Source organism: Periophthalmus magnuspinnatus, chromosome 5, assembly GCF_009829125.3.
Source record: "Periophthalmus magnuspinnatus isolate fPerMag1 chromosome 5, fPerMag1.2.pri, whole genome shotgun sequence".
Taxonomy (NCBI): Eukaryota; Metazoa; Chordata; class Actinopteri; order Gobiiformes; family Gobiidae; genus Periophthalmus; species Periophthalmus magnuspinnatus.
This window is the reverse complement of record NC_047130.1, coordinates 2,664,800-2,688,975: the sequence shown is the minus strand read 5'-3', so window position 1 is coordinate 2,688,975 and position 24,176 is coordinate 2,664,800. Positions and strand designations below refer to the sequence as shown.

General features: G+C 40.9%; 2 protein-coding genes across 2 annotated transcripts; both read right to left on the bottom strand.

Annotated features, from left to right (window-relative positions):
• Positions 1-593: 593 nt before the first annotated feature.
• On the bottom strand, positions 594-13,305 carry LOC117371188 (G-protein coupled receptor 22-like). Its single transcript, XM_033966812.2, has 2 exons — positions 13,193-13,305; positions 594-3,105 (listed from the first exon to the last, which is right to left on the bottom strand). Exon 2 carries the CDS (start codon positions 3,012-3,014, stop codon positions 1,479-1,481), a length of 1,536 nt encoding a protein of 511 aa, XP_033822703.1. The 5' UTR covers positions 3,015-3,105; positions 13,193-13,305; the 3' UTR covers positions 594-1,478.
• A 1,940-nt stretch (positions 13,306-15,245) lies between these two features.
• LOC117370823 (cell death activator CIDE-3-like) lies at positions 15,246-20,205 on the bottom strand. The gene is made up of 6 exons (XM_033966362.2): positions 19,967-20,205; positions 18,719-18,782; positions 18,545-18,647; positions 18,310-18,459; positions 17,731-17,915; positions 15,246-17,388 (listed from the first exon to the last, which is right to left on the bottom strand). Exons 2-6 carry the CDS (start codon positions 18,769-18,771, stop codon positions 17,208-17,210), a joined length of 672 nt encoding a protein of 223 aa, XP_033822253.1. The 5' UTR covers positions 18,772-18,782; positions 19,967-20,205; the 3' UTR covers positions 15,246-17,207.
• Between the last annotated feature and the right edge of the window lie 3,971 nt (positions 20,206-24,176).

Below are 24,176 nucleotides of genomic sequence, written 5' to 3'. Positions count from 1 at the left end.
CCACGCCTCAAAGCAGCACCAGCATGTTAGGTGTGCACATTTAGAACGAGTTTGCCCCGGACAGAGGAACGTGGCATGACCACCTGCAGCCCCAGGTGATTGCGCTGAGCAGGTGTAGGTTTGTTGCACCCAAGTCCTGCAGCAGCGAACTGTGGCACCCAACAACATTAGTGTGCAACTCGGATGTGTGGAGTTTACAGTGTATCATGTCAGCAGTGAGAACGCCACAAATAGCACCTCCTACTCACTGTATTATTGGCTGTTTTAATTGCCGTAGTACAAAGCTGCATTATAAATCAAGTGAATGTAACCATACAAATATGAAACTAATGAATGCATAATGCTTATTCCAGTAGACACGATGTCCTTTAGTTAAGTACACATTCTGTGTCGTGGCGTACCATGGGGTAGTAGATCATCTGAGTTATGTGCACAGTATGCCGCTTGTCTGCATGCTGTTTCCCCCCAGCAGATCTCCTCTAAACTGAAGTTCTTTATGGAAAAATGCAACTACACAATATGTACTGATCAGTGGGACACAAGATCTTACACTGTAACACCTTTAGTGTTAACCATCCAAAGCTTTGTAATTTAGATAAAATATGTCTGTTTATTTATGATTTTATTTGTGCGCACTTTAAACACACCCTTGTGATTTCATAAACATTTAGTCAGACACTTAGGCTAAAAGCATTTTGTGCAGGATTGTATAGGCTATAGCCTACAAAGTACAGATCTATGTATGTCTACTTTAAAGAAACAAGCAAATGTGTGAATAGTGCTGGACACAGAGGCGAAGCACACCCCTGAGTGAATGCCTCAAATGTGCTGCTGCTACTACATGTAAAGCATGTCAAAATACCAAGCCACAGAATTGACAAAATATTTAGCTAATTTTATGGTACATTTTATCTGTGAAAAGGTTCTGTCAAAATGTGTTTGTTGGGCACTGACATATTACAGCGAGGAAAATATTTACATTTTTAACAATAGTTAAAACTTGGTGAGTGTGTTCACTGACAGAAGCTGAGTGAAATTATACCAAACACTTTACAAATCATTACAATGTGTTCACAAAGGGCTTCACAAAAGTGAGCTCATAAAGAGTGTAACGTTACATAAGGAGTGTCTCCACAGAGCCAAATATTCAGTTTTTCTGTACACACTGTACCACTTACAACATAGTTTAAAATAAATGTCTATTAACATATGAGAATGTTCTGAAGCTGCCTTGGTGAATCAGTAGGTGCAAACACGATCTTTGGGGCCATTATGTAAGCACCACCAGGAGAACTCTTCTTCATATGTCTTTATGTGTAAACACAACTCAACAGTATGATTAGTCTCCGTTGGACAGTGCTGTTGAGAGTGAGGCCTGCATCCTGCTTCCTCTGCCTTCGTGACAGTGTAAAACATCCAGTGAGCATGTTACAGGAGCACAACTGTAACTGCATGTTGTACTGACTACACATGCTTTCTCACAGTGCTTCTGCTAAACAGCGGTCTGTACCTTCACTCGCCTCCAGACGCACCTGCCGGCTGGTTTTCCTGTTCTCCACCCAGGAGTTGTGTATGACAGTGCCCCCTGGTGAGGGATCCACTTGGAGCAATGATACTACCCTCTTCTTTACCTTTGACCTAAGCGCTCGCCGCAGTTTCTGGCGGGTAAAAGCATAGAGTAAAGGATGTGACACTGTAGTGCCATAGGCCAGGGCTAGGAACCACAGACGGAGGTTGACCAGGGCCTGGCTGGGGCCCATGCTGAGGATCAGTAGGTTGTTCACAGACAGCGGTGCCCAGCAGCCCAGGAAGGTCGTGATGATGATGAGGGACATTTTGAACACACGTCTCTGACGCTCTCGGCGGTCTCGGTGACGCCTCACTGCCCGCCGCAGGGCGATGATGGCTGATACTGAGGCTTGGACTCCCATCGTGGGTGCCACAGGGGTAGCTGCAGCTTTAGCTGAGGCGACCAGGGGGGGGGTGGAGGACACCCCTGGAGGAGATGTAGCTGTGGGTGTGGGCAATGGAGAAGCGATGAGTGGAGGGTGGCTTTTCTGTTTAGTCCCATCGGTGGTACAGTGCTCTTCCCCCAACTCTTCACTGTCCACCTTTTTCAGTCCCACCTTTCTTTTACTCTGTTCGCTTTTTGGCCATATGGGACGGCCCCTGCTGTGGGAGCTCCTGAAACGCTGGTTCTTCATGTGAGAGCCAATGCGTATGTTCAAAGCTCTCAGTATTCGAGAGTAAGTAAAAAGCATGACTGCCACTGTGGTGAAGAAAATGGGCACTTGTAGGACAAGGTGGTACATAGCAAGGCCTGTGTGATAGTCTTGCCCGCCACCACACAAGGAAGTTCTGTTTTGCCAAGCAGGTACGTCCATGTTGGATGTGTCAGGATAAGATAATGACAAGACTAGGTCCTTGTCCTCTTCAATCATCCACTGCATTTCAAAAAAAGGGATAAAAAACACAGCCACAGAGATAACCCAAACTGCAGCCAGCAGGAGTGCAGCTCGTCGGGTGGTGAGAAGCCTGTTGGCTGGTCGGACAGAGATATCATACCGGTCCAGGCTGATGACCAGGATATTTATCGCTGTAGCGATGCTGGTGAATGTGACACAGGCCTCATGGAAACAGCACAGAGTGGCCAGGTTGGTTCCTTGTGGCAGCAGAACAATCATGAGTGTGAGAGGCAAGCATAGCACACACACAGCCACGTCCAGCACATGCAGACTGACGGTCACCATGTTGCTCACAGAGTCCACCAGGTTGGACTGGGAGCAGTAGAGCACCAACACTGTCAGGTTACTGCTGAAGCCTAGGACCAGCTCCACCATGAGGAAGGCAGTAAGGGAAACCTGAAAGCCCAGCGAGTATGGCTCAGACCAGGAAGGAGGCCTCCCAGTGGAGCTCTCCTCCTGCTGCTGGAGGACCTCCACTGTCCCCACCCAGTCTGTGGTGGACAGATTGGACATGTAGCTATCAGTCTCCATGAACAGCTCAGAGCTCATCCACTGCACCTGTCACTCTGGTGATGTGATACTGTGATGCACCAGGGCAAGTCTCCATGATGCAAGGATGAGTAAGAGCTTGGACACCATGCTGTGGAAACAAGAAAACAGATAGATCAGAAATAGAGATCTGAAGTTCTCAAAAGTTTAGGGGTGGATTATTATTTTTCAATGTTTAAACAGTTGTAATACTATTTATGTCAAACAAGTATCTCCAGGTTGTTTGTTTGTACTAATCACATGGCCACAATTATAAAATAATAAAATAAGGATTACAAACAAATAAGACTTGTGGCGATGCTGCAGTTCCACTGTCATGTCCGCAGTCGTAAGGTCTGCTATAGTTATAGTGCATGCAACATTATACATACATCAGAGCAGCCCTGCTCCGTTTATTATTAGAGTGTGTGGTCACCACTTTACATGTCTGTAACCCTGTGCAGTGTTCAAGCTGTCAGAAGAGCACTAGCCCATTACTAAGATCTCCCAAAGTTCACTGAGGGCAATAACCAAACTCAGTGGGGCTATCAGCACTACAGGCCCCTGAGTGAATCAGTAAAACACATTCAGCACAAATTGGTTATGATCTCTGCCTATGGAAGCTCATCAACTCATAATTTATTCAACACGTTTCACTGACAAGGCATCAGATTTCAACAGTGAAGGTTTCGAGCCAGTGATGACTACATGAATTCTTTGAACTCGTGAACACACAATAAATTTTAAGAAAAAATATCTCCATATTGTACATTTTGTTGTTGGTATTTGATCATGTATTATTTATATTTTCCCAAATTACCAAAGTGCATTCATATTCTGTGAATTTTCATGGCTTTTCTGATTCTGACCAAGAACCATAAACCATGTGTTTGTGTTTATAAAACAATATACAATATTTATAGGATTCAGGAGTATAAAAATACTAGGGATTACTCAAACATTCATGAATCACTCTAAATACAACTTCAAGTGAGTAAATGAGAAAAACAATTATAACATGGTTATAAGCTTAAAAAAATAGATTTTGCATGATAGGTCTTTAAAGCTCCCATGTGTAATGAGTTTGTCCGGCACAGCGCTGTTGTATTCTCAGATAACACCACCAGATGCCATCTACTTTATTGCTATCTAATGCACTATAGCAAAGTCAAGTGAAATACAATTCATTACAGCATGCTCAGAACTCAGTTTCAGGGGGTCGTGTTCACATGCAGAGTCTATGGGGGACGCATGCTTAGGCTAGTCCAACGCAGCGCAGTTCAAGCATTTGTTGCTGCTTGTATTAAGCATTAACATGGCGTGTTTGAGTTTTCACACCCTACTCACTGAAAAATCAGAATTTTGCCAAAATTGGCCATGTATCACTCTGTTTCAAGCATCTGCCCTCAACTAACAGTCTAGAACCATTTGATGTGACTTTAATGCTGCGATGTGAGCAAAGCTGTAGACTGACAGGATAAATATATAAATATAGTTGTGTATTTTTTAGTTTTCAGATCTTAACAGTTCATGAAAAGTCACCAGTTGGGGTTCAAAATGCTGCTGATTGGTCTGTCTGGTTTAAGCTGGCATTAACTGATATGTCAATCTACAGTATCTGAACTTTAAGCTCCTTTGTAAGTATGGTATGGTGCGAAAGCACTGTCACCCTCTGTGGTAATTATGGACACCAGATTAAAAGCAGTGAATGGGCCTAAAGCACTACTGTTGTTCATTGATTAGAAGGTGTCCACTGATTGCACTTGCACACAATCAATTGAACAACAATCATGCTTAATTTTGTCTAAATTTCTCAATAACCACCCGATACATCAGCAGTAAGTTCACAGCTCATCAACACAACTTGACTTTTCACCAAACTTTGTATGGGAGGGGGCTTGTTTGGCGCCTTGTTTCTGTGTCCATGGCAACAACAGCGGAAGGGTATAGAGATTAATGAGTCTAGAGGTGATGTGCTGTGTACAGGCTTCTTGGGTGACAGCGGTAACACCCCGTTGAGTGTAAATCAGTGGAGTTAATAGACAGAACAAAAACATACATTTAGTTGTAAAGTTGTAAATCACACACATCGTCTTTTAGACTCTGTTGAGAGTGTTACAACTCAGACTGATGCAGTACATGTAGTGCTGAGAACAACAACTGCTTGTCTGGTGACTTTCATGTGTTCCTGTTCTCTCTGGGCATTGTAAACAAAGGAAGTATGGACAGAAATGGAAAGACTACTTTGTGAAAAATGAGCATTTGTGGACAGGAAAAGATGTATGTTCTTTTCCCTCAACTGGATGTAACAAAAGTTTGATATTTCAGCTTGTTTCACTGTTAAGATCAATCAAATTCCAATATTTGTCATGATGTTCTGCATTTTCCTGGTTGCTTTCAGCGAGAGCTGTTCCAGATTGATAAATGTGTACAACTTAATTCAAAGTGTTACACATATCAGTCTAGTGTGAGCCAGGTTAAGCAAAATAAAGAATAATTTTGAGCCATTGCAAACCGTTTAAAATGAACTAGTTCTGTTTTTCACTTTTTTAAGCCTACAAAAATCAGACGCAGTGCCTTTAGGTTTACAATGAGGCTTGATCACAGCAAAGTTCAGGCAATGTATATAGTGTCCAGGTTGTGGCATTGTCTTCATAAAGAACTAGAGCAGAGATGTGATATGCATCACTGGTAAACAAGTTGTCCCTAGAGAGAAAGCTTTTCCACTCCCGCGTCTCAGATGGCTTTATGGCCACTGGTTTCCTGGTTCTTTTGCCCCCAGTAGACTGCCGTGGTCCCAGCTGATCACATTCAGATTGTTTAAGTGAGAAGACGCACAATGATTGCATTGTTTGTAGCTAGGCTAAAAAATGCTGAAGATATAAGCCTATCAAATGCCTTTGCTGTGAATAACCATAAGTTAATCAAATCGGGGGCAACATCTTAGCTGTACTGTAAAAAAAAGAAAGAAAAATCTTCTACTTTAGACTATATTATTAGAATGTTTCAATCTCATTTAGCACACTTTGGTTGGATGAGGTTATTTTCATTGTCCAAAAATTAGGTGATTTATGTCTTGTGGTTATTATTGAATCAAAAACTGCTGCTAATATTTCATTGAACAACATGTGATGTACAAGGTTTTGTATGAACGTATGATAATGATCAGAGCGCGGGATTTGTGTCGTCACACAAATCATCATACTGTTCCAGCTTATTGTTAAACTAATGGAGATTTTGAAATGCTAAATACTAAATTTAAAAATATTGTGACACTTTATGGCACTTTATGTACCAGCAGTGAACCAGCACCTTAGAGAATTTTTCCACAGATCTTTTTACATTGTTTTTGCTAATTATCTCTATGGGTGTTTTGCATGCTTTCTTCAAAAATGATGGATTTCCATGGTAACGGTTGTTTTTTTGTTTTTTTTCTGTCGTTTCATCACAAGCTCTATATGAACCTGCTTTGACCCCAGCTTGACTCTGGATAATAATGTTTTTCTCAACCCACTGCATCACACTCACTTCACCTCTTGTCAGAAAGACATGGCTCTGAATGATCACTGATTTTGTGATAAGAAATGTGACGCAAATATTATTTTTTTAAATGGAGCCACGATATTATCTCTGATGAAGTACATGGGAAAGGATGTCACAGGGACTGCAAAGGTGACCTTTGGCAGCCAATTTGTAGAATTGCAAAGGCAACAGTAAATTGAACCAAACTAAACTGAGACAAACGTAAGAAGAGAGATATGTTTAATTAGTGTTAGCACCACTGTAATACACTCCATTTGACAATGTGTTAGAAAGTGGCCTCACTAATGAGAAAAACACAGTAGCATATCATTTCAGAAAGACACGTGAATAGTGGAAGATGGTAGAGTTGTAAGCATAAGGAATTCTTCAAGGAGAAAGATTCAAAGATTCAGATTCAGTGGTCTGATGCTCTGATGAGAGAATAAAGTTATTTTATGCAATATATGTATCCATCTCTTCAAACAGCACCACCAGGTCAACTTATAGGTCAGATCTGTGGAGAGGTGACCAACTTCACAGTAAGAATGCATGTTTTCCAAGGCATTTTTGATTGTTAAAAAGACCGGTACAGTAATCGAATACATGCCAGATAGATCTACTCATTTTGATTGCCATATTATGGAACATTTTGTGCAAAGCCGTAACATCTCCATGGAGACAAGAAGGCGCATGGCAGACCCTCAGTCATAAAAGTTGTATGGGGCAGCTTTAAGAAATAAACATGACTGACAATGAAACTATTCCACATTGTTTGAAGAAATTAAAGCTTTCACCCTGTTTTGGCATCATGGTGTGGGTTTGGAATGGTAATAAACTGTAACGAATCATAAAAAAGCTGTTGTAGCCTTCATTGTGTAATTGTGAATTCCGTCAGAAATTACTGTCATAAATGTACCTCTATAACATTATGTCATTTCATTGCTTCAAAGCGTTTTCCCTCCGATTGGAAAGTCAGAAGAGTGTGACAAGAGACTGGTGGCATTCATAATTGAACAGCTACACTTCCACACCAGTGTTCACCACGTAGCACCAGCCCCGAGATGAGAAAAGATGAATGGCAGAACACTGAACCTGCAGCTCCTCGGAGACTGGCTGATTTAACAGGCTGTCAAAATGATACAATGTGAGAAACCAGTATAGAGCTAAAGAAAAGATATTTAAATGTAAGGCTTTAGGAGGTTGAGAATGATGATCTCAATACGTCTCAGTGTATTAAACTATGACTATACGTAGCTGTGGAAATATGTGAAAAGGTTTGGTGTCTTCTTCTGCTTCCGATCAAAGTCACAACAGAGGCCAGAGCGGAGCTTTGTCGTCACGGTAATACTCATAACAACTATCATGCTACCAGTACACTTCCTGAATATCGAACAATAAAACCCATTATAATTAATTTCAAACAGTATACAGGTCTTATTTTAATCTCAAGAGCTGCTTATCCAATATATCTGTACTAGGACAAGACACAGTTTGCTCAAATAAATGGGTAAAAATCAGGTACAGGCTCTTTAAAAATCAAAGAAAGAAAAATGTGCTCCAAAGATTCAAAAAAGCACTTTGCAGGGTATTAGTGTTCATTTTACACTTGCAATTTTTGCCAGGTGCCAGGTGTCCAATCAGAATGCATCATATAAATCTGTTCAAATATACAACAGGAAAGAATGAGTCAGAAAAAGGAAGCTCACCTCAAACAGTGATTAAATTGCCTGTACACTAATACATTTAAGTCTTAACGTAATCTTAAACATCCTTGTGATCCTGCACTCGGATTCTACAAGGCTTTACAAAAGTACTTAGATTCATTTGATGCAAAGTATTAGTATTAGTAAACTATAGTGTTTTGAGTTCCTATGGCATTTGTAATGTAAAGAATTGGCAACAACTGGCTTCAGGTACTAAAAATATGTACTGAAACCAATTGAATTTGAAGTGGCCCTCACCTAGAGTCCATTTAAAGTGCCATGCTGTGTGGAACCACTGATAATGGAGCTCAACAGTGACCGCCCATCCTGCGGTCCCACAACTAAATTTCCCCTTCATTTTTCTCAAGGACATTCCAAAAAAAAAAATCCTATTGAAAGTCTGAAAGCTTGCTCAAAATAATCAGCTACGTGGTAACTTATGACCTATAATTTTATTTAAAATCTGTTTCTGAAACTCTATAAAATGTGAAGTCATTAAAACATTTCACAAAATCTTGCATTTTAAATGGCCCTTTTGGACTTAAAACAATCATGTTATGGATATTACTTTGCACATAGCTGGTTAGCCTCCAATGCCTTTGAACTCTTCATATCTGAGTTTTTGTAAAAGTCTATGTGAAAAATTAATGGAAAATTGACTTCTGGAACCTGAGCAGGCTCTGACTGTTGTGCTCCATAGGCACGTGGTGATCATAATAATAATCATAATAGCAAAAAAGAAAGTGTCCCAGTCAAGTTTTATTAATGAGTATCAATCCTTTGTGTTTCTCAGCCCAATAAGGACCAAATGCAGTATTTGTAAAGGGATTAAGTTATCACCCATTTGGAGGTCAGTACACAAGGATACTGTGCACAGCTGTTGTTGTTGTTGTAGTTGTTGTGCCCCAAGTCAATACACTCCTGCCTTATTACACAAAATAATCTTCAGATAGCTTCCTCAAATTGACCTCATATCCTTAATCAGCATCAAAATTACTTTTATAAATCCCTAAGGGAATATTTTTATGCAGAGTACATTTTCATGTGTGCCTTTTTTTTTTTTTTTTTTTTGCTTCATGTTTCCTGTAAAAAGAAGCTTCAGAGTCTTGACAGCAGTGCCAAAAAGAACAGCTCTGAATGATGTGGGAAGCACGCCTCAGCAGAACAGAATTTACAGTGATTGTCATGAGCATGAGGAGTAAATACGCTGCAAGGGCCTACAGTAAACCTGAGCTTCATCACAGCACACTAATTACACTCTCTTTTGAGGCATTCAGCTGTCATCTGCACCTATTCCCTCGGTCCCCAAAAAGCAGACACAACGGGTCAGCTTACACCTGCAAAAAGGTCCCCCTGAGATCAGTAGTAAAACAAAACCAAGTCCATGAATTTGCATATTCTGATGTGTTTGCCAAACAGTAAATTCTTCCAAAGTTTTGTATATAGACACAAAGAACTGGTCAATAGTACAGTATAAGGAATGCACGTTATTAGTGGCATATCAAAAACATTTTGTTTTCTATTTTGTCTTGGAGTGTCAGCCCTCACATTTAGGGGTCACTGGTCTATAACACTTGCAGTGACTTGATACATTTTAGCTACCTGCAAAGGGGATGGAGGGAAGTGTTTGCCTTTAAATCAAACCTCAGACCACGTATACCCTGAATTGATGGTTCTGCCTGATTACAATGTTTTCACAACTCAACATCTCATTGACATATACCAACCAACTGTGTAACTGAGTGTTGCATGTGTGATTCATTTTAAGTTTTTTTATTATTATTATTTTAACTATACTTGTAAAACACTCGGGGGTCCTGTAAGACTCTGTCTCGCTGCAGGGTGTCCACAAAAGAATTTAACCAGATGTCTTTAGTAAATATTTTGATATTTATAGAATGTTTGTATATGTGTATATGTGTGTGGTTGTTATAAAGGAGTCCAGAACAGGCTCTAACTAAACACATGGGCAACTTAATGCACCCTCTCTACTCAGAGTCCATCTTCTCTTTGCTCCCTGTAACCTGTCCACAACCCTGTAAGACGGGGTCGCATGGGTAGAGACAGAGTTCTGATTTTATATCAGAGGAAAGTGTCCATCTCTGGGCAGAATAATCTGAGGATATTGTGGGCCTTTTCAATAGCTGCCTCCAAATTTCCTGTGGAAATCTGAACAACAGAAAATTCATCTCCAGTCTAACCTCCACTGTCCTGGCACAATAGTCCTGCGACCATCCAGTGACCCTTAGGAATGTGTGTGGTGACACAGTCACTCCTCAACTCGGATCACACTGGAGCCGTTGTAAGTAGACAATTGCCGATAGGTGTGTATGGGCCTTGAGTGGTGCAGTGATGCGGAGCCACTAACTCAGCACTGCCAAGGTGAGCTGCAAGTGGGACTCTACCTGTGCAGAGTTGGTCAGTGAGTAGTCTTCAGTGGCTGGGCAGCAAGAGACAGCATGAAGGACACTGCCACCCCATGAAGCAACCGAAAAACCTGGCCTCACAGTCCTCACAGGCAGGTTCTCTGCCACTCAGTCAAGGCTGAGCTGTTGGGCTGCTGGGTTCTGTCCAGAGCCCAGGAAAAATGTCTATAATATTCAAACATTTATGGGAAGTTCCTCTCCTACCCCTGGTTGATAATCAAAAAAGTATTATTGCCTATTTGTTGTGGCTATTGGTGTTCTCAGCCCCTATACATACCTTTGTGGTTCACTGTCTGATGTGGGTATTACAGATACATTTAGTACAGATGATGACAGTTGTGTGCATCATGTGGAATGTGGATAATCAATAGTTTAACCCGAGTGTCACTGAAGTGGGAAGATTAGATCCAGCTCTGGTTCATTCTCTGTTTGAAACAGAATGATGGTTGGTCTGGCTGCAGGCTTGGAGGGCTTGCTTGGAGGGCAGTGTCTTTGCGGGAGCTGACTCTGGCTGTGTCCACCTGCATCTGCATCTCAAACTCCAGTCTGACAGTCGTGCAGTGTGGGAATGGGTGTACAAAGCAGCTTCTGCAGGAGTAGAGAGATGTGGGAGCCACTCTCAAGTTCCACTCTACCTTTCCATCACAGCTGCTGCAGCATGCTGACCAGGGAGCACACTTTGAGGGCAAAGGTGCAGAAAGCTTTTATGTCTCCTGATACAATGAAGGGTCCCTCATCAGTTCAGCAATGCGTTAGAGTGCAAACTGGTGAGGCTGTCCAAACTGTTGGCTGAGAGTATCCATTGTGTCTGAGTATGGGTAGCATGAGTTTACAGGTATAGGTAGGGTGAGTTCACATAGCAGTCTGACACCAACAGAGCCTCTTCCAGTCAAGGTGGTTACAGAGGACGAATATTTGAATTTTTCTCTGTCCCTGGGGAGAAGGTTATCTAGCGTGATCCTCAGCTGTTTATAAAGCTGGAGAGGGCCTTCTCCACTAGTCCTCACTAAGAAAAAGTCATGTCGAGGACTGGGGAAAGAGCTTGTGCCTCTTACCTGCGAGAGCTGGATGTACTGGGCTTCCTTCTCCTGCTGGACTGTCTGGGAGGATGACATTGTAGCCGCTTCACCAGGTTGTGCAAGTGTCTAACCTCTGCTCTCAACTCCTCACTCTGGGATGTGGTCTGGTGTCTAAACTGCTCCAGTATCGGTTTGTTCTGCTGGCTTTGAGTTCAAGATCCCTGTTTTGCAGTGTCAGATGCTGCAGAGCTATGAGGAGTGGAAAATCTTCCTGAGTCTCCTCCTGGTCTGGCTGGAGAATGTCCTCAATCTCCAAACTCAATGAGGAGCCTTTCTGGTTCATCCTGTGGCTGTGATATAGCTAACGAGGCAGCAGTCTGAGGGCTGGCCCCAGATAGATTATTGACGTCTTGAGCTGCAGTACGCCAAACATCCAGCTTGAAGGACCATATAAAACACTAGGGGGCACTGTAAGACTCTGACCCACTGCAGGGTGTACACACAAGAACTTAAGCAGATGTCTTTGGTATGGAAATTTATTGAAGTATTGAGGTTTTGTATGTGGGTGAGTGTGTGGTTGTTATATTGTCATGTACACAACAGGAAAACAAACAAAAGAAGTCCAGAACAAGCTTTAAATAACCCCATAATGCCAGTGAGCCTTTTCAACAATACTTTTGTTGAGCAAAGGGTGAGTTAGTGTAGTCTTTCTGTCCTCAAACAGTGGTTACTTTTATGAAATGTTAGCAGGTGTGGAAATGAAGTCTAAATCTGGACCAACAGGGGAGGACAACTTCGCCATATGGATCTATGCTGCACACGGAGGAAGATGAACAAAGGTGACAATTGCAGACAAATACTTGATTTGGTTATGTTGGCAACGTACACACAATGTGAAACATACGGGTTGGGATTCTGTTTCTTTCATGTTCTCAACGCGGGAGCGCACACCACGCGCGCACCAGAGGTGGAACGAAGATGAGCGCTACTGGGCAATTAAAGATAAATAAATACACCAAAAGAGTCATGAATACACTTTTGACGAAATGCTTGCCCTGAAGCAGTTATTAGCGAACGACAGCGCCATGTCAGAAAGCCTCGCATCACGAAAGCTCACTTTGATGTACGGACCACATCGAGAACTCACGGAGGAGCGTGGGAGACGCACAAGCTCCGAGCTCGCATCTGTGTCAAGCTCCAACTCCCACATAAAGCCCGGGGTCGCCAATAAAACAACTGAGTCCATTTTATATGTTTATGATGGTTCAGAAAAAAATATACGCGGATTTAAAAGTAGGATAATACGTAGGAGAACCGCTGTGCAAAGAACGCGTACGCTACAACAGAACACTCCACAGAGCAACAAGTAGGTATTTTAATATTTTGCTTTTACTTACGCGTAAAAAGTAAATTGTTCAAAACAGATTGCACGTTTTGAAATACTTTTCTGCAACAAAATGTTATAAAGGGCACTCAAAACGCCTTTTTCCCAAATGAAAACAGCGTTCATAATACAAAATAACGCTTACCTTTAACGTGGGGCGTAGAAACCCATTTCGGCAGCGTGCGCTTGTGGTAACCTGATGATCAGAGTGCGCAAGAACCGAACACATGCTGATCAGTGGCTCCTCAATCGAAGCGCAACTGCAGCTGCGCTCGGTGGGACGGGCTGACTCCACATTAGAGCGCACCTCCACGCACTGAGGAGAGAGCACACATCACAGACTAATCAAAGCCTAAAAAACACACCATGTAACCTGTCCTGGATTCATACATTTGACATCCTTCATAGCCTTACTTTTAGGGAATCCAGACATTATTTTTTTCTAAAAGAGGCACGTAACTTACAGTTGAAACCAGAAGTTTACATACACTATATAAAAAGACACATTCACTTTTTTCTCACTGTCTGACATGAAATCAGATTAACATTTCTTGCTTTTGATCAATTAGAATTACCAAAATTATTTCTATTTGCTAAATGCCAGAATAATGAGAAGAAAAAAAAAACATTTTTTAGACCAATTTTCATTGCTTTCTTCAAAGTCAGAAGTTTACATACATTTCTTTAGTATTTGGTACCACTGCCTTTAAACTGTATGACTTGGGTCAAACATTTGGGATAGCCTTCCTCAAGCTTTTCACAATAGTTGGCAAGAATTTTGGCCCATTCCTCCTGACAGAACTGGTGTAACTGAGCCAAGTTTGTAAGCCACCTTACTCGTACCTGCCTTTTCTGCCCATACATGTTTAATAGTATTGAGATCGGTGCTTTGTGATGTCCACTCCAAAACATTGACTTTGTTATCCTTAATCCACTTTGTCACCAGTTTGACAATATGCTTCAGGTCATTGTCCATTTGGAGGACCTATTTGTGCCAAAACTTTAACTTGACTGATGTCTTGAGATGTTGCTTCAGTATTTCCACATAATGTTCTTTCTATTTTGTGAAGTGCACCAGTTCTTCCTGCAGCAAAACAACCCCACAACATGATGCTGCCACCCCGTATTTCACAGTTGGGGTGGCGTTCTCAGGTTTGGACGTTTGCCCCTTTTTCCTCCAAACATAATGATGCTCATTATGGTCAGACAGTTCAATTTTAGTCTCATCAGACCACAGAACATGTCTCCAAAATTAAGGTCTTTGTCCCTGTTTGCAAACTATAATCTGGCCGTTTTATGTTTCTTTTGGAGTAATGGCTTCTTCCTGCAGAGTGGCCTTTCAGCCCCCGTCAATCCATTATTTGTTTCACTGTGGATAATGACACACTCTTCACAGGATCTTTTGCTTTTGTTCTTGAGTTGATATGCACATTTCGGGCCAAAACACATTCATCTCTGGGACACAGAACCCATCTCCTTCCTGAGGAGTGTGATGGCTGGACACTCACATGGTCTTTATACTTGTGTATAATTGTTTAAACAGATGAACGTGGCACCTTCAGGCATTTGGAAATTACACCTAAGAATATCCAGACTTGTGCAAGTCCACTATTCTCTTCCTAATATCTTGGCTGATTTCTTTTGACTTCCCCATGATGTTACACAAAGACACAGTGAGTTTCAGGTGTGCCTTCAAATACATCCACAGTGTGTCTCTAATTAACTTAAATTCAATTCATGTCAATAAACCAAACAAAAGTTTCCAAAGACATGACATCATCATCTGTTTTTTTCCCAGATTGTTTAAATGCTAAGTAGCTGTACTGTATGTAAAGTGAACGTAAAACGAAAAAATGTCTTTAAAAAATCCTTCTCTCATTATTCTGGCATTTAGCAAATAGAATTTTTTTTTTGGCCATCCTAATTAACCTAAAACAGTAAAAGTTTAGTCTGATTTCATGTCAGACAGTGAAAATACAAACAAACAAACCAAAAAATGTGTTTGTTTTTTTTACATAGTGTATGTAAACCTCTGGTTTCAGCTGTATCTGGTGGGGTTCTCCTCATACTCTATGAGGCATTTTATTCCTAAAACAAAGGTTGTTTAGAGCAGCTTGTGCACATGCAAATATAAACTCAGTTATGACTTCCATATGCAGCTGCAGGTCAGTACAAGGGGCAAAGCAGTCAAATCAGTTAATAATAGATTTCCTTAAAAGCAAGGCAACTTTATTTGTATAGCACAATTATTCTGTAAAGCATTCAAAGTGCTTTACAGAAAGAGATTAAAATCACACAAATCAAAACATAAATAATCAGAAATAATAATCATAAAATTAATATTAAAACAGAAGAGTGCAGAATAAAAACCTTTCAGTCATATACACAGCTGAACAGAACTGTTTTGAACCTGGATTTAAACATTGTCAAAGTAGAGGCCTGTCTCACATCTTCAGGAATATCGTTCCAGGTTTTAGTTGCATAAAACTGAAACACTGATTCTCTATGTTTAGTCCTGACTCTGGGCACCAGCAGGAGGCTGGTCCCTGAAGTCCTCAGAGTGTGAGATGGTTCATATGGCACTAACATGTCGGCGATGTACTTTGGTGCTAGGCCATGGAGAGACCTGTTCACAAGCAGAGCTCTATTCTCTGAGCCATAGGAGCCAGTGCAGAGACCTGAGCACAGGACTTATGTGCTCGTACTTCCTGGTTCTGGCCAGGACCCGGGCAGCAGTGTTCTGGATGTACTGCAGCTGTCTTAAGGCTCATTTGTAGAAGTTGGTGAGCTGGACGTTACCTACTAACCTACTGGAGACAAATGCATGGACAAGTCTCTACAAGTCTGGCTTTGACAATATACCTTTGATTTCTGCAATGTTTTAGATGGTAAAACGCTGCAGATGTTGCTGATGATGTGGTCGTTAAAGTTTCAAGTCTGAGTCCATTATTACCCCTAGATTTCTAGCCTGATTTGAAGGTTTTAGAGACAGACACTGGAGGTGACTGCAGAAACTTTCTCCATGTTTCTGTGGGCCAAAGACTTTGACTTCAGTCTTGTCTGAGTTTAGCTGGAGAAAGTTGTTTTGCATCCACACACTGATCTGTTGGATGCAGTGGCAGAGTGAATCCACTGGTCCATACTCACCTGCTGCAGTGAGACATACATCTGAGTGTCATCTGCATAATTGTGGTAGGACTCATTATTGCTGCATTTTAACTTGCCTAACAGCAGCATATAGAGATTGAACAACAGGGTCCCTGGAGTACCCCACAGGTCCGGGACATTTTGAGAAACATTTTCCAATTTCAACAAAGTATTCCTTATTTTCTAGATAGGACTTGAACCAGTTTAGTGCCGTACTACAGATGCCCATCCAGTCCTCTAGTCTCTGTAAGAGGATCCCATGATCGACAGTGTCAAAGGCAGCACTCAGATCTAACATGATCAAGACTGAGACTTTGCCTGCATCAGTGTTCAGGTCGATGTCATTTGTCACCTTGATAAGAGCAGTGTCAAACCTGACTGGAAAACATCAAAGGAGTTGTTCATTTAGAGAAAGTTAATAAGCTGTTTGGTAAACAACTTTGTTGAGGACTTTGCCTAAAAATGGCAGATTTGAGATTGGTTGGTAACTGTTCAATATTGTGGCATCAAGACTGCTCTTTAGGAGAGGCTTGATAACTGCAGTTTTCAAAGCACAAAAGGCTCAAAGCACAAATTTAAAGTCTTTTAGCTTCCACCTCTTGCAAAAGTCATACTTGCCCAGTCAGATGAAGTCATCTCTCTCATGATGATCTGCTCTCTCTCCTGCACCCCAGTGCAGCTGCCTCTTGGTCTCTGGTTTTGTAAAGCAAAGGCAGTCTGCAGCTGACAGATCAGTGCAGACCAGGGGACAATTAGGACGCGTGGGAGAGACAGCTGGACCTGTTGCCAATTATTCTATGGCCAAGCAGGCACCACATACACTAACAGGAACAAAACGTACATCCAATATACTGCTCTCATACTTGACTTATAAAAACATTTTTATTGTAGCAACTGAAAATAATATATGTTTATCATTTATTCATTCATTCATGTAAAAGAAAAGTGTCCTTGTAAGAGCAGGTTGTGTGAGCGCATGTATCTTTTAGAGTCCATTAAAGTACAGTCTGTAGTCAGTAGAAAGACCGCCTCAGCAGCATGCCCTGTAAGTGTTTGACCATGTTATCTGAGGGCAGCATCAGGCTCATCTTCCCCTCGTCCTCTGCCTCCAGTAGTTGCTCGATGTAGCAGGACGAGCCCAGCAGGAGGTGCCCCGTGGCTTGCATGGAGAAGACAGTCCAACGCAACGCCTCCCTGAAACACAAGGAGGCAACAATAATGAACACAAACATTATCATTATATGGTTTGCATGGGCCAAAACAACTGCCAAAACAGTTTTATTTTAGTGGATTCTGGCCATAGAGAGTCAAATATGAAAAATGTACCAGGCATTTAATCCTGAATGATCACAAGACTTAAAACAGCAGTGATTCTACATAACTTGCCAAATTTAATCCCACTAAAATCAACCTTTGTTGTCATCTCTGAACTGGCCATTTCAGTTCTAACCAGCAGTTTGGTGCACAAATGTATTAAATCTGAGGAAGAAAGAGGTAAATGCGGGACAGATGATATACAAAAGACAGTCCACTCACTTTAACAGTTTTTTAGCAGCATAGCAGCGCAGATCATAGGAAATAGAATAGGCCCCATACAAAGTGGCTTTCACATTTAGACACCCAATGAAATCTTTGGGGTTGTTCTTGTAGAGGTCTAATGTGAGCTTGGCCACATCTGTCCGTTCCTGCTCACACTTTCTGAGCTGATCCCGGGAGCTGCTCTGCAGAGACAAGGGGACAAGGTGGAAATCTTTAATAGAAGAAATAGAACTGCCAAGACTAGACTGACTACTACTATTGTCTAGGTTGACCATTTGTGCCACTAATTATGAGAAACCATAAACAAAGGATTTCTGTATCATCATTTCAAGTATTATTTTATATGGATAAGATCAGTGTTTAAATGCACATGAGAAAATGCCAGTCAATCTGCCAAAAAAGCTTCGGCATAAACATTTCTCTGAAATCATAAACGCAACGTAAGTATTTTCTGTAGCACTCACTATGTCAGTAAGTGACCACACAAAGCAAGCTCCTGCATACCGACAATGAAATACAAGTTACTGACCTACGCACTGACTCCACCTGGTGGCAAGAAGTTGAAAACACACTCACCAAACATGGGCTCCACTTTTGTCCTTTGTCTAAAACCATGAGAACAGAGTTAACAGGCAACGTCTGAAAAAAATCTTCTGTGTCGATTTCTGTCCCATCTTCATCCAGGACCAGCGTACTCTCATATGACACAGTGAGTGACTCTCTGACCTGCACAGAGCACATTGACCCTGTGGTCATCAGGGGAACAAAACAAGAGCCTGAAAAGAGTTTGTTCTCGCTTTCTCTGTGTCACCTTATGAAGCAGGTCCTCCAGCCCATGAGCAGTGAGACCCTTCTTCAGGCTGCGGTCTGCGTTGCTCACCCTAAATGGTTTGGGCTGTGTGGCCATCAAATTTCTGGTGACAAAAAAAAGTGTTTAGTTCTAACAGTATCTGACCATCAGGTTGTATAAATAAAAGCTTCTTACTTGGAAAGGGATGAAGGCGCAAGAAGGCTGATGCATTTTGACGCGTAATCCATTGTTCAGATGTCTACAATAAACAAACAGAAGAAATTAACTCACTACGATCAACAAGTAGGTAATACAATAAATATCCTTAATACAGAAAGTCCTAGTTGGTCATTTTGTGAGTCTGTGCAATCTGCTCTGAGTGCTGAATCTGTGTGAGCATGCACTGTGATCTTGTGGACACATCTTGCGCCACAGAGCAGGTGAACTTTGCGCTCTTGACTGTTGAGCTGCATGTCATCTTTTATTGAGAGCTTCCATATCACCTCATTCACTGACTGGTCAATGACAGCTGGACATAACAGCTGATCAGATAAAGGAATACTGCATTTGAGATAGGTATGGCCAAGAACGAAGAAAGTGTAAATAGGCCTGTTAAGATAATTAGCCTAATATACTGACGCATCATCGCTCAATAAATGAGGGTGGGTAGTGTTTGTTTACCAGGGGGCAGTGCTCTGTTATTTTTCTGTACTAAGATAAGATTTGAGCTGTAGAAGTTGGAATAAATAACTTGAGTTACAAATCACTAAAATTATTATTACTTTATTAATTTATTTTATCGTATGTGTACGTGTGTGTATGTGTACGTGCGTTGTTATTGGAATAAATAAGTTACAATCTTACGCTTCATAGTGCATATTTTCTTCTGCATTATGCTGTACTTCAAAATGTGACAAAAGTCCTAGGAGCAATATCACTACATTACACTACATCAAAACCATCCACTATATAGGATTTAAACACAAGCTTATTTTAAGTCATACCAGGTTGTATCCATTTTGTGACACATTTTTATTCAGCTATTTAAGAAAAGCACTTTGTTTACCGAGTTGCCAGCATTTAAATTCAGATTTGGTGGGATAGCTCAGGTATCTAATATATATATATATATATATATATATATATATATATATATATATATATATATATATATATATATATATATATATATATATATATATATATATATATATATATATATATATATATATATATATATATATATATATTCATTGCTCATTTCACCATAAACAGCTTTAAATCCCTGCATGTTTTTTTATGTTTTTTGTTTTTTTTTTATACCCTCAAAAAAAGAAAAGGTTAGATTTTTAGGTCCGTTTACTTCACGAAAAAAAAAATAATAATAATAAAAAAAGGCAAACATGTAAAATAACTCTCATATTTAAGTGCAGTTAATCTTACCTGTCCAAAGTGTCCCACGCACTGAGCCTCGCGACGAGACAATCACCAACACCTGTGTCCAGAGGAGAGGGTGCGCCCCCAAACACTGAGCTGCTTTAAGGTCTAAGCTCAGGAAACACAAGATGATTCATTTCCCACGAGGAAACTTGACTTTTCACACAGTTTACACATGTACAGTGACAGATTGAGTCATATTTACGAACAGGACTATTTCAACATAGCATGTAGTTCGTGAAGGCGGGTGAAGGCAGCCTTGATCTCGCGATATTACCGGTGTCCGCGTGAGGTCGTCCGCGTGCAGCAGCCTTTACTCGTCTTAAAACACACTTATTCTTTCAGGCACTATCCACTTTTTATCTCACACTTTGAACACACAAATCTTTGACTAAACTTACAGAATATTGAAAGGACTGGCTGGTCAGGCAAGCAAAAATCTGATTACTATAGTGGACTGTCAGGGCCTGCTCGAGCTTTCAGGGGGCCCTAAGCTGAGTTTGTCTCTGGGGCCCCCCGGCAGCGGATGTATCTTGGCTCAGCTATTGGTAATTCACATTTGACAACATTATGACTCTGCTCTCATCACCTTGACTAATTGTATTTGTATTTATATGACCAACATTAGACTGAAAACATCCAGAATGTCACAACTACCATAGCCACAAAAACAGTACACAAACATATAAGGGAATCAAAAATTCTACACATGTTTCTGGTGGATTTTAATGTGTTCCAGTTGGCGACAGTGGGCTTACATTTACATTATAAAGGCTCCTTGCACCGGGGTAAATGCATAGCTGCCCTCACCTCTGCCCGGCTCAAAAACAAATGCACACAACAGTAGATATTTTGCTACTATAGATATAAAACAAATGTAAATATTTAGGCTCCTGTAAACACACAAGCCCTGTTTCCAATAAAAGTTGATGTATTATTTTCAATATAAATGTATGGGCTCTTGGGGGCCCCCTGCTGGCCTTGGGGCCCTAAGCAGCTGCTTAGTCTGCTGGACAGGCCCTGTGGATTGTCAAAACTAATATATTTTCTTGTTTACATTACACTGTCACCCAAAATCAATCAAAATATTTTATGGGTGTCAAATTTACCATAAAGTTAATTTTTTTTTTCTTTTTTTTTTCCAAACATTGACAATTAGATTTCACCATCTTTTCACATCTGAAGCCTATTAATATTTCCATGAGCACCAACTTTTTATTTTAACCTTTAATAATAATAATAATAATAATGATAACCAGGTAACATTTAAGAACTACTCTCCTTCAAAACAGATAGCAAATCAAAGATAAAAATAAATGATAAGTGAATGCAAATCAGATTTTTATTTCACTCATGTTGCTTACATTGTGTGACCGTTGCAGCATCACAGATGAACCACACCAGTGATATCAGCATCCATCTTAAAATAGCTGCAACTTGTCAAATGGATCAAGTACCACAGAACAAAGGTCTATAGAAAGGGTCTGTTGAATTCTCAGAGGTCAATATCCTGCTTGTGTCTTTGTCATGTTATCAGCCATCAAGTCCCAGTGTGGTGACGCACGCTCATTTTGCCAAGACCCATTCATTTGCACCTTCATACATGGTACAGAATAATGTGTGACAGTTATCAGTGCCAATAAATTAGGCTTGTGAAGGAGAAAAAGAAATCAAGTAAGATCAGAGTAGAACCAGCTATCAGAAGTGGCTGTTACACCTTTGTCACAGTTTTGGGTTAACAGGTGCATCCCAGTGAACAGGAACAGGCACAAAAAGTTATAAAAAGAAAGCTGTATAAAGAATATAAACGTAACAAATCACACATTAAAAATACAGCCTAAATATTGTAACTTTGGCTGTAATGACTATCTTGTTTATGTTTGGCATGGAAACATTGAAACAGGATGTCAAAATCATACAGGGTTTGTTAACCTCAGATTAGAAATATTTCAATTTATCAGTTGGATAAATAAAAATTTTATGTCAAAGAATAACAGTGATGAACGAATGCAATTTTATAACCTTTGTAACAGTTAGATGACCTCTACGGGCCAAACCAGCAATGTGAGTAGTGTTTTGCCTTTGGACACAACAGTATTGGTTGGTTCAAATATTCACATATTTTTTCAAAACGTATTGGAATGCTACTAAAATGTGACTGAATACAAAAAACAAACAAACTAAGTAACAAAAAACAACAATGTATTTTTAATTTAACCCAAAACATTTCACCTCCTTCTCCCTATCCGAGCCATGAGCTGAGCGTTGGCTGCTGCCTTGGTTCTCATGTCCTGGTTCTTGGCCAAGTCTATGAGCACGCTCAGGATGCTGGTGGGCACATCTAGGGACAGGGCGAAACGGGATCCTTGCTGAGCTCGCTTGGGGGGTATCTGGAGAGGGAGGCGGGGGGCTCGGGGTTCCCGCAACCCGCTCCTTTGCTCTGCCTGAAGCAAAGAGTTGAGTGCACCGCTGAGGGTGAGGACATTGACTGCCATTAGGTCTCCCTGTGCAGCCTGGTCCGCACCCCTCTGGCTCTGCACCCGTCCGGACAGCAGCAGTACAAAGCAGAAACACACCGCCACACTGCTCATGGTGGAATCTGGAGAACTACTGGCACATAAGCAAAAGCATTTCCATTTACATACATTTGACTAAAACACAAAATCTAGTTACACATTAACTTAATATTTCGCATTAATATTCCACATTTTCAATACAGGACATGCCCCCCTGATTTCCCCTAAAATGCATACCTAAAATGACCCCCAGTCAAAAGTTAAGCAGTTTCTGAACCCTTAAGAGCACAAACAAGAGAATGGGGTTTTTATAAAGATGCTCAGTAGTGCTGTCCTCTGCAGTCAGTTAAATTAGTGATAACAAGCTATGCATAGAAGAACATCATATTTCAAATCCCACCTAGATTTAGTAGTAGCTGCTGGTGAGAGATACGTACTGGCAGACAATTCCCATTTCAATGTTGAGGCCAGTAAAAAAAAAGTTAGATTTCTAGTGCTGTAAATAAGTAATGATTAAGAGTATAATAATGATACTCACTGTAGGTGCAGGTCTGTGTTGTGTCAAAGCAGGACTCTAATCGAGGGTGGCTCTCTCCTTATCTTGCAGACTTGTGTGGTGTTTTCAGTGGAGAAGTGACTTGGGTCTCCTTCAGATGTTCAGCTGGACTTCAGGTCCACGAGTGTTTTCTTGTGCTCTGTGCTGACGAAGACACTACGGTTTATCTTTACATCTTTGGTCCCTCCTCTTGCTTCCTCAGTTCCTCCCTACTCTTTGGCCCCTGTCGTCTTTTCTAAAAATAACATGATGATGTTCACAATTGGGTTTTTTTCTGTAATGAATTGTAGTTTCTTGTCTGTGTTTGCAACAACATTGCGTCAATGCTCATAAGTTCAGTGATAAGTAATAAGCTGGACAGACTGTTAACCTCAGTGTGATGTGGGAATAACAGTAAAGAATGATTTTATATATATGGCTCTAAAAATAATAGTTGTCTCCAGTCCAATTTACCACAGCAGTCTTTTCATTAAATACATTATATAGCATGTTAGCTGAGTAACATTCTATTTTGGGGTGGACATTACTATTAGTACACTCAGTGTTCTAAATCTGTGCGCAGGATACTGAACCAAATCAACCAATACAATGTAAAACAGTGCTTTATATGGCACGTCTTACTCAACAAAGAAGCATGAATGTCATGAGAGGATGAGGGCCAAGCATTAAAAAAGCGGCATCCAGGAGTGACATCAGGTCCAAGGAAAACAAAACAAAGGTACAAAGCTACCCCTCATTTCCTGACCTCCAGGCAGCCCATCAAGATATTAAACTCATCCAACTAATGATTGGACGATACAAACCGCTCCACTACAACAGCTTAGGGCCCTAAGGCCAATGAACCATCCCAGTTTCCCACAGATGTACAAACAGGCCATCCAGATGTCAGCAACGTACTCATATATGCATATACCTGCAGTTTGCATGCTGCAACAGGACGCTTACAATCCGAGATGTCATGAGACCCAAAATATACCCAAATACCCAAAACATGTACTCAGTTACAGGAATTTGAGTATTTCTAATCGTTACTTTATATCAGCTCAGACAGAACAGATCTCAGAAGCCAATTAGATGTGTCAAACAACAGGAATTTACCAGTGCACATAATCCAACTTTTCAAAAAGATTGAAAATCCACAAGT